We start from the raw sequence: 10239 nt of genomic DNA on the forward strand, positions 1-10239 counted from the left end.
GCACTCACCTTCATTAGAAAACCTGTTTTCTAGTACATCTAACTCAGGAAATTAAGGATGAAACATGATGATGCATATAAAGACGAGAACCTAACTGTTGCCCATTATTATTTTAAGATGAAGAAACGACAAACACTATTATAAATATGTTAGTCTTATTTAAAGATTCGGCCTTGTCTGAGTGTGCCTGGAACCGTGCATGTAGCCCTCGGTCTGAGCCAGAGGCTCTGAGCGCGTGCGGCCGGGACGTGAGCTTCTCTTTCTCAGCTGCCCCACACACACCTGGCCCTGGACGGGGTGGTGCCATCGTTCCACAGCCCCGGTCAGGACTGCCTGTCGGGGAAGGCGGTGCCCAGCACCTGGTCTATGGTCCCCTGTGTGTTGCCGTCCCCAGCTACCTGGACAGCCTGGATCGGATCGGGGCTGCCGACTACCAGCCCACCGAGCAGGACATCCTCCGAACCAGGGTCAAAACCACTGGCATCGTAGAAACCCACTTCACATTCAAGAACCTCCACTTCAGGTGAGGCCCAGGGAGGTTCCCGAGCCCTGGCGAGGGTGCCAAGAGATGGGCAAAGCCTGCCTCTCAGCCTCCCCTCGTCTGGAGCACCCAGATGTCACCCTGCCTCGGGGAGCGTTCGAGTTGGGACAGGCAGTTAGATACGAGAAGGGGCCTGTGTGTGTGCCTCTCTTGCACCAAGTTTGGGGGCTGGGGTGAGTGGGGAGGCTTCCTGGAAGAGGGGTCCTGGAGTGGGGCTCTGAGGAACAGGGAAGATTTAAGCGGACAAAGGAGGGGAGTCCTGTCCCTGGGTGATTTCTGAGGAGGAGGAGGACGGGGGATCACCTGGGTGGCCCCTTGGAGGCCACCTTGTGAGAGGGGTGGGGAGTAAGGTGGGTGAACCCAAGCGACATGTGTGCAACCCCAGGACCCATGTCATCTCAGAGCTGGAGAGGGTTTGGAGATCAGCTGACCCACCCTCTTCGGGTACACTTGGCGAAACCGAGACCTGGGAGGAGTAAGGGCTGTCCCAAAGCACAGAACACAGCTCAAGTCCAGGGGTCTGAGCGCCTCAGAACAGGCCCTGCTGGAGGGTTGTGGCGCCACCTGGGGCAGCCTCCATGCACTGCGGCCTGGGAGCCGCTGTCCTGCCCCTACCTGCCTCCTGTGTGTGGTTTCCAGGTGTCAGGTGGAACAGGAGGAGTGGCCTGTGTAAGGCTGCTTCTTGGCCCCCTGCCCGCCCTGGGAGGGCTGGACTCCAGGACTCCTGGCCAGCCCATGGCCCAGCCCCTGCCCGCTCCCACTGAGACAGAGGGCGTTGAAGTTCTGCCTCTGTCTCCGCAGGGCCGCACAAGACTCACTGGGCACACGGGCCTCTAGGCCTCCCCTGAACCTGGGGAGCGCAGTGATGGGCACTGAGGCCCCACAAGGTGCCTCTTGCCCCTTACTCTCTCCAGTCTCTCCCCACTCAGCCCTCGGGGCCAGAGGGTGCGGGGCTGGGCTCGGGGCTGCCCAGCCTGCAGGGTCTGAGCATAAGTGCTGTGGAGGGGCCGCAGAGACCATCAGCCTATGCCCAGCATTTCAGATGGGGAAGCAGGATCCAAGGGAGGCGGTGATGGGACGAGTACAAGGCCTGTTTCCTTGTTCCAGGCCCACTCTGGGCTCTGCCTGCGGTTACTCTCCTCTGTCGGGAGGTCAGGGCCCAGCCCACCCCGGCAGCTGTGTGCCAGCAGACCTCCCGGGCCTAGGAGGCAGTGGACCTTCATTCAGGGCGTTAGGTGTGAGGTTGACCTCTTCCTTCCAGGAACCAAGCCGCACCTGCCACAGTCTCCCCCCCACGGCCCTTCTGCCCCCTGGGGGATGGTGTCTGAGAGGGGGAGAGGGAGGGGAGGCACAGAGCAGAGGCTTAGTCTGCAAACAGACCTGGGTCTCACCCCACCTCTACCACACCAACTCCTGCCGGGACCCTGGGCACTTAACCCTTGGTGCCTCACTGTCCGTCCACGTAGCAGGTGACGATCCCTGCCCGCCTCCCTCCCTCCTGGGCTGCTCTGGAGTTTTCACAGCCCACAGACGTGAACAGACACTCTCAGAAAGCCAGGGACAGGATGTGCGTGTTATCCTGAAAGGACGACCTCGCAGAGGTGTTTCTCGGGAACTTGCAGAGGCGTTAGTAAAAGTCCTGAGATGCAAGGGCAGGTCTTCGAGTCTCTGTGTGGGAGCACAGCCCAGTCATGGGGCAGAAGCAGTGATGGCCACCCTGCCCCGGGGACACGGCAGTCGGCCCTGAGCACCTGGAGTGAGGCTCCTTGGGAGGCTCGTTGCATGTACAGCCCCCTCCCCTCCGCCTCCTGCTTGACCAGCGTCCTCACACCGGCCGAGGCCCCACCGCCTGCCACATCAGCTTCCCTGTCTCCCCTGCAGGCTGTTCGACGTCGGGGGCCAACGATCTGAACGCAAGAAGTGGATTCACTGCTTCGAGGACGTCACGGCCATCATCTTCTGTGTCGCGCTCAGCGGCTATGACCAGGTGCTCCACGAAGACGAGACCACGGTGAGTGGCCCTGGGCTGCCTGGCCTCAGTGGCCCAAGGCGGCTCTCAGGTGGGGCTGGCTGCGGTGGCCAGGGGTTCCGTTGTCGGCCAGGCCCTGCCTGGGCTCCCTCTTCTGGCTTCGTTGTGGGGCAAACGCCTCGTGATGCCGATGCAGCAAAGGCAGCCACAGGCCGCCCTGCTCAGAGGCTGCATGCAGACTGGTGACAAACGTCTCTGCAGACTCTGGGTCTCAGGCAGTACGTGCCTCTTTAATAAATTCAGCAGAGTCACAGAGGCCATCAGGCCAGAACCAAATTAAGCAAATCCTAAGCGAAATCAGGGTGCAGTCGAGCAAGAATGTACGTAAGACGGAAATAGCAGTTCTTAGCCCTCACGGCCCTCCCTGAGCAGTGGACGGGGCTGGCAGCTGGCAGGGCAATGGGACGTGGCATGTAGGCGAGTGACAGTGGGGGCGCGGGCCCCTCCCCTGGAGGACGCCAGCCCAGGTTCCCGCCTCCCGTCAATGCGTCTTCAGTCTGGGGCCTCAGAGAACTGCCAGGCTGGCTTCAGGGGGGGCCCTCACCTGGAGAGGGCGCGGCCTTTCTCTGGGCCTGGGCTGGGCCTGGGCCTGGGCCTGGTTTGCTGCTGAATTCAGGCAGCACTCTCTCTGCCTCGGTTACTGTCTGCTGTCAAAGGGGTGTAACCATAGTACCTGCCTGGTGGGGCCTTAGCAATGGAGTGAGAATCCGCGATAAGTACTTGGAACCGTTTCCGGCACAGCAGCGCCGAGCTGGTGGTTGTATTGTCACCGGGGATTGTGCTGAGCTGGGGGCCCACTGAGCTGCCCGTGGAGAGGTGGGCCTGCTGCAGAGCCTGCAGGGAAAGCCGAGCACTGGCCCGGCGCACCACAGGTTCTCCGGAGACAAGCACCTGCCGCGGTAGGGCTCCTGGGCTGTGGGGTCACACCTTTGGCGATCATTAGCTCCTGCTGTGTGAAGCAGGCACAGAGCCCTGGCACTGAGGGTTTGGGGTTGGGCTTGTCACGGTGGGCCTTGAGCAAGGCCTGTCTTCTCTCTGGGCCTGTCTCCTCATCAGTCCTGCCTGCTGGTCCCTCGGGACTGCTGCGACCATCTGCTGAGCTTTGGGGTGCAGTGCTGTGGGGAGGAGGAGCCGCCGTCCCGCGGGGCTTATGCAGCGATGAGGCTGTGGGAAGATTGGGGCCAGGGCCGCTGGCCGGGGGAGTGATCCGGACTCGCGCCACGTGCTGGCTTGTCCCCCTTGCCCTTTCTCCTTCAGTCCCAAGTACACTCCTGAGTTAGGCATCAGCAAAGCCCCCCAAGCCCTGCCTTGTTCCAGGGTGAGTCTCTGGGGCCCCAGCTGTGCAGCTCTTTCTGGTAACGCCGTAATCATTCGCAGTGGCCTCAGCTGGCTGTGGCGTCTAAGATCACCAGACCTGGACCCACTGACCACCCCAAAGCCCCGAAGGTCGGCTCCTGCTGCCCCCACAAGGCACCCGCGTGCAGGGACTGCCCCGGCACGTCTCTCACTGGTCCGTTGTTGACTCTCCTTTTGGACCCACTGTTCACGGTCCACTTGGCCACTCACGTGGTCTGAGATCCAGGTGGCTCATCTTTTCCTGCAGCGCTTGGGAGTGGGAAGCAGGGCTGGTGCAGTGAGCAAAAAGCTGATCCTGCTGTGAGTTTCAAAGAAACTGAAGCACTGGGGTGTCGAGGGTCCCAGGCCTCTCCCCGGGGACCCGCTCAGCTCAATCCCAAGTCCCAGGCCCATCAGCCCTGGGGCAGGGGCTCGCACTCACCTCTGGAGCACAAGGCAGAGCAGGGGGATGGGTCTGGCAGCCACGGGGTCCCAAGCTCCATGGCCCTCGGGTCTCCAGTAAACACGGGCGGGTGCCAAGCCTCACCCTCGGATGGCCTCTCTGGTCTGCTTGCCCAGGCAGCCCTCGCTCCGGAGCAGGGCCCGTCCTGGGTCACCTTCCTTCTCGCCTTCCTGCCTTTACTGTCTCTCTCCCACATCCCTCCTTCTCCCCCATTTCCCCGCCCTTCTTCACAAGGGCTGGAGCAGAGGACCTTGGGGAAGTAACAGCACGTGGGGCCACAGCCAGGAGCAGGCTCTTCCTGGGGCTCTGTCCACCCAGGAAAGATCAGCAGCCCCTCCAGGGAGCGGGAGTTGGCTCTACCACCTAACAAGAGCCCACAAAGGCGGCTCATTGCCACGGTGACAGCAAGAACAGCGCCGTAGAGCTGAGCAAAACGCCTGTGTGTCCAGGGCCAGGTGGCAGCGTTGGGCAGCTGGGGGTCCAGGCGGATGTGGCCCACGGTCTAGCCCCGCCCTCTCCCACCGGTGAGTGTGGCAGCCGCTCCACCTCCTCCTCTGTAAAATGGAGCCTGTGGCAGAGCAGCCTCTGGGTGGCTGTGAGGACCAGCGGGCTCGGAGCTGCACGAGTGCCTGCCCTCAGGACTCTCCACTCAGCAGACGGCAGCTGTGGGATGGCTCTGTCCAGGCACACGGCTCAAGGACAAGCTATGGGACGAGGACGCTCTGCCCCCGCGAGGCAAGAGCTCCACCCTGCTGACCAGTCCTTGGTCCTCCACCTTCCTCTCCGGTCGGCCCTGCCCCTCCCTCCCAAGCCTGGGGTAAAAATTGGGGCTGCCTGAGAGAAAGGTGTCTGGAGGCTCCTGGAGCTCAGCCAGGACCCCTGGGGCTAGTGGCTGCCCTCCCACCGGCTGGCCACCCTGCCCGCTGCGGCCCGGACCCCAGCGGCCCCGGGCCTCACCTGCCACAACTTCTCAGCGCCAGTGCCGTCACCGCCACCTGCAGGGCCTTAACTTGCCAAACCAAGGCCAAAACCATGAGCAGATTCTGAGAGACCCTCCAAGTCGGGCAGGTATGAAGCGCCTCCTTCCAGTTGATACCATCAGCTAAGAGTTGAAAGCAGCAGGTTCCCAGGGCACCGCCGGGTGACTTTGCTGTGAAGCCTGCCCCCCACTCCCGCGTTCCACACTCCTCACCAGCCACTCGGCTTAGGCTGGTCCTCCCCACCCTCGCCTTCCATCTCCAGCCACGCAGTCCACAGCCCCAGGGTGGCCGTGGCCTCCAGAGCCTGCACGGGGCCTCCGGAGGGACCGGCTTTGACTTCCTGGCCCGAGACCGGTTGAACCAGTTTTGGTTTTTGCTTTTTTTTTTTCTCTTTCTTTCTCTCATGTTTTCTGCTGGGTTTTTATCTTCCTCTCTGTTTTCATCTGTTTTGCTGGCTTTCATCTTGGGGTTCTTCTGGCCCCTCTACTGGGAAACCAGCCTCGATAAGCAGCTCACCCAGAGCCGCCCCACGGCCCAGCCAACCCACCCAGTCTCCAACCACACCAAGGCCACAGCAAGATCACTCCCCTGACGCTGTCCTCCTGGTGTCTGCTTCCAACTCTGGATTAATTCGAGGATCTCTTGGTCCTCGGTTAATGTTTCCCAACTGAATGCGTGCACCCTCCCACCCCTGCTGGCAAAACCAAATGAGACCCCAGTAGAGAAATCTGCATGCCCGAGGTCCCATGTGGACGTGTGGATGGTGGCGCGGCCCCTGCCCCAGCGTGCATGGTGCATGTCCTCTCCATGGGCTAGAGTCCCCTCCGGTGACCTCGCTGCCCCGGCCCGGGTCAGCCCTCTTCAATGGGGGGGCAGCGTTCGCCACCCTGTGCCCTGCTCCACCCCCCCACCTGCGTGTGGAATGCAGCAGGGACCATGTCCTTGTCCTTGTGGATCCTCCTGTCTCCGTCCCTGGTGGTGCATTCAGCCGTGTTGGTGGACCTTCCCTTCGCTTGTCCTGCTTTGTCACTGGCCGCGGTGGGTCAGGGCCCCAGGCACCGCCAGCCCTCACTTGCCTCTCCACTCTGTTGCAGAACCGCATGCACGAATCGCTGAAGCTCTTCGACAGCATCTGCAACAACAAGTGGTTCACGGACACGTCCATCATCCTGTTTCTTAACAAGAAGGACATATTCGAAGAGAAGATCAAGAAGTCCCCGCTAACCATCTGCTTTCCTGAGTACACAGGTAGAGACTGCCACTCCCCACGGGGACTGCAGGGGCCATGCAGCCGCTCGGGCCACACCAGCTCCTGAGGGAGCTCAGTCCCCCTTCACCGTGCTCTGCGGACACACCAGATTCTGCCCTGGAGAATCCAACACAAAACCGAAGGCGGGTCCCCTCCCTTCCCCACAACGTGCTGTTGCGAGGGGGTGGGGCAGCCAGCTGGGGCGTCCTGGTCAGGGGAAGCAGGGCTGGAATCCCGGCTCTGCCACTTAAGAGCTGTGTGATCTCGGCAGCCTCTGGACCTCAGCTTGGTCATCTGTAAATAGAGCTTATCAGGAAAATGGCAATACCAAGATGATGATGGGGTTGAAGATCGGGGCTTCGAGTCAGACAGCCCGAGGTTCGCGCCCCCCACTCTGCCACTCACAGCAGGTTACATAACCTCTCGGAGCCTCCGTTTCTATGTCTGTGAATTGGGAACAGTCACTGTGCTTATCCACCCCCTCTTCCAGAGTTGCCAGAGGACAAAGGGAGCTAAGAAGCATGGAGGGCTTAGCATGGCAGTTGTTGCATAGTAAGGGCTCACTAAAGATTTGCTATTGCTCTTATGACTGTGATACTAAAAAGTATCATGACAGCACCCCCATACGGGTAGTAAATACGATTCAAATGGCCTATTGAACGTGAGAGAGCTTCACGAGCCGCAGAGACCAGGGCCTCCCTGCGGAGGGTGCTAAGGATGACGGAGGCCACCTCTGTTAATGTTGCCGTGGGTTTACCTGACTGTGGGTGGGTGGGTGGGTGGGCCACCTGGCCAAGGCCCCCATGGAGCAGCAGGGTGCCTGGAATAGCCCACAGGCTCACTGCCTCTTCAGGATGGCCAGGGCCTGGTCAGAGAGGCGAATAGAAGCAAAAGCAGGCATCCCCAGCCTGACCAGCCCCCCGGCCTGGAGAGCACAAGGATAGACAGAGTCCCAACAAGGTAGGCCTGCTAGGTAAGCCTCCAGGCTGAACCCCAGTTCCCCGAGAGTGGACGTGGGGGCCATCGCTTGGAGCCGGACAAGCAGCACAGCTCACTCTGTCTCCCATTCCTTGAGATCAGGCTGCCTGCCCCATGGGTCAGGCCCCAGCAGCATGCAGCCAGAGGTGGGCGGGGCTCAGCACCCCTCGCACCCACCAGTCAGCCTCCTTTTAACCGTATCTGAATTAGGGGTCTGTGGATCCCATCCTAGGTGACCTGGGCTGTGGCCCATGGTGTAGCAGAAAGAAGCAAGGTGAGTCAGTCACCAAGGCCGTTTGGTGCTGACGAGGTCCCAGGGACCCTCTCCCTCACCTCCGGCCCAGATTTAGGTAGACCCTCAAGGCCAGGCCTGGTGGCCTGTGCCCAAGTGCCGAGGGGCTGGGTCCGTCCCGCCCCCGCAGGCGTGCCACCCCTGGGCTTCCAGCCCGCAAAGCAGCCACCCCAGTGTGGCGCTGTGGCTCTGAAGTCCAGCCCCCCTCCCTCCCTCCCTCAGTGGGTTGTGACAGCCCTGCCTGGGCCTGGGCCTGGGCCGGGGTTCCTGGAGCCTGTGGAGGCTTCAGGGCAAAGCCAGGAGGGAGTCCTGTTCTGTTCCTCCCTAAACAGCAGCTGCTCTCCTGGAAACGCCTCTCCCTGGGCTCACCAGGGACAGAGTGATATGGCAGCAAGGAAGGCAACAAGTCAGCAAGCCAGACAGTTCTTAATCCCTGGAGGATGAACATGAGAAGGAGGAAGGGAGAAGGAAGGAGGGTGGGGCGATGAGAGGAAGGAGGCCAGGGCGGCTCCCAGGTGCGGCACAGTTTCCACCCACCTTGCCCAGCAACAGCCAAGGGAGGTGGCGTCCCTGCCCACTCCGAGGAGTCACAGCCAGGAGAGGACAGCCTGCAGGGGCTGGCGCAGACTTCTGCACCTGTGTGAGGGCTGGTTCAGATTTCTTTGGGCAGGACCCACAGGAAGAGAGAATGTTTGCATCAGGAGCCCGTACATGCGTCTGTGAAAAGAAACAGGAGTTCCATGAAACAGTGTTCACCCTTAGCACAGGTGAGGCCCGGTGAGGTTTGATCTCTCGTTTCCGTCATTGGTTTTAAACTGGATGTGGACCAAGGATTGGTTTCATGACCTACCGTTGATCGAGCTGAGCTGTCGTCAGGTTTCTCCTGCAGGGTTGTCACTGAGAGGCCCTCGGTGTCCGCTCCCCAGCCGTGGCCTGACCGGCACCCAGGTGGGGGCCTCGCCTCACCAGCTCCTGACCTGGTCTCTCCTGCAGGCCCCAGCACCTTCACGGAAGCCGTGGCTCATATCCAGGCGCAGTACGAGAGCAAGAACAAGTCGGCCCACAAGGAGATCTACACCCACATCACCTGTGCCACTGACACCAACAACATCCAGTTTGTCTTTGATGCCGTGACGGACGTCATCATCGCCAAAAACCTTCGGGGCTGTGGCCTCTACTGAGCCCTGGCCTTGCCACCCAGCTGCCCACCACCCTGCCCAGCCTGCCACCCCACCCCTGCCCTGGACAAGGGGGCACCAGCAGCTGGCACTGAGCGGGGAAGAGGAGGCGCCCTCCACGGCCTCCCCCACCCCAGACACCAGAACACGTGGTAACGGGGCCGGCGGGGGCGCTGAGTGCCCACACCTGCCGAGACAGATGGCCCGCTGGCCTCCGCGCCATCGCTGGGTGTTTCCCCGGGGGAGAGGCGTATGGGGGCCACGCCGCCATCTGGGCCAGAATGGGCGCGCTCTGCACGCAGTGGTTCACGCTTGAGGTCCCAGGGTCCCCTCCTGTCTCCGAAGCTGTGCAGGTGGTGGGGCGGCGTGCTGGCCGGAGGGGGCGCAGTGGGAGCCGCTGCTCAGCTTCTCTTGGGGTCTCTCTGGTCGAGGGCAGCTCCGTCACCAAAGGCCAGGGTGGGACCAGGCCACCAACCGCGTGTGGGTCCCGGGCTCAGGCCTCGGCAAGTGCCTCCCTCCTCCTCCCCATGGACCTCAGCCCTGGATGCCAGTCCTTCCTTCTCTGGGCCTCCCTCCCTTCACACCTCTGGGGCTCCCCAGTGTCCTCCTGGGGAACCCCCACCCTGACTCCTCACAGGTCTGGAAATGCTTCTGAGACCGACTTCTTGCAAAGGCACGTGGTAGATGGTCGGCGGGGTTGAGTCCCGCGGTGCCTGGACGGAGGTGGGGAAGAGGCGGTGGGGGAGGGGAGGCCGGGGGAAGTGGTTCTTGCGTTGACTGGGATGGGGGCCTCCCACCCGGTCTTTGCAGGCCCCAGGGTGGCTTATCTACTTCTCCTGTCACCTGGGGGCTCGGGCGGCCGCTCTGGAGTGTGAGCAGATGTGCTTTTTCTTCCCAAATTCATGGCGAATCCAACGCAAACCAGCTGGGGCAGCAGGGGGCCTGGGGACTGGAGGTTCTGTAGTTGAGGAGGCCCAGGGCAGGTGTGGGCACGGCCCCTGTAGCCAGCATCTCAGCTTCCTTCTGCCTTGGTGAAGAAATCGGAGAGTTTGTCCACAGCCCTTGGATTCCCGCCAGCCCCCGGGGGCAGAGGAGGGCAGACGGACGGGCCCATCATACTGTGTGTGCTGTGAGGGGCGCAGCCTGGCTCGCACACACACACACACACACACACACACACACACACACACCCCA

At 61.8% G+C, this 10239-nt stretch overlaps 1 protein-coding gene across 1 annotated transcript; it reads left to right on the forward strand.

Annotated features, from left to right (window-relative positions):
• Positions 1 to 394: 394 nt before the first annotated feature.
• Positions 395 to 9730, forward strand: LOC102975927 (guanine nucleotide-binding protein G(o) subunit alpha; the record flags this gene model as incomplete). The annotated part of the gene is made up of 4 exons (XM_028487169.2): positions 395 to 523; positions 2423 to 2552; positions 6443 to 6596; positions 8861 to 9730. Coding segments are annotated over 4 exons (601 nt in total), but the record flags the coding sequence as incomplete, so codon positions are not given.
• Positions 9731 to 10239: the final 509 nt, after the last annotated feature.

Source organism: Physeter macrocephalus, unplaced genomic scaffold (genome assembly GCF_002837175.3).
Source record: "Physeter macrocephalus isolate SW-GA unplaced genomic scaffold, ASM283717v5 random_1486, whole genome shotgun sequence".
NCBI lineage: Eukaryota > Metazoa > Chordata > Mammalia > Artiodactyla > Physeteridae > Physeter > Physeter macrocephalus.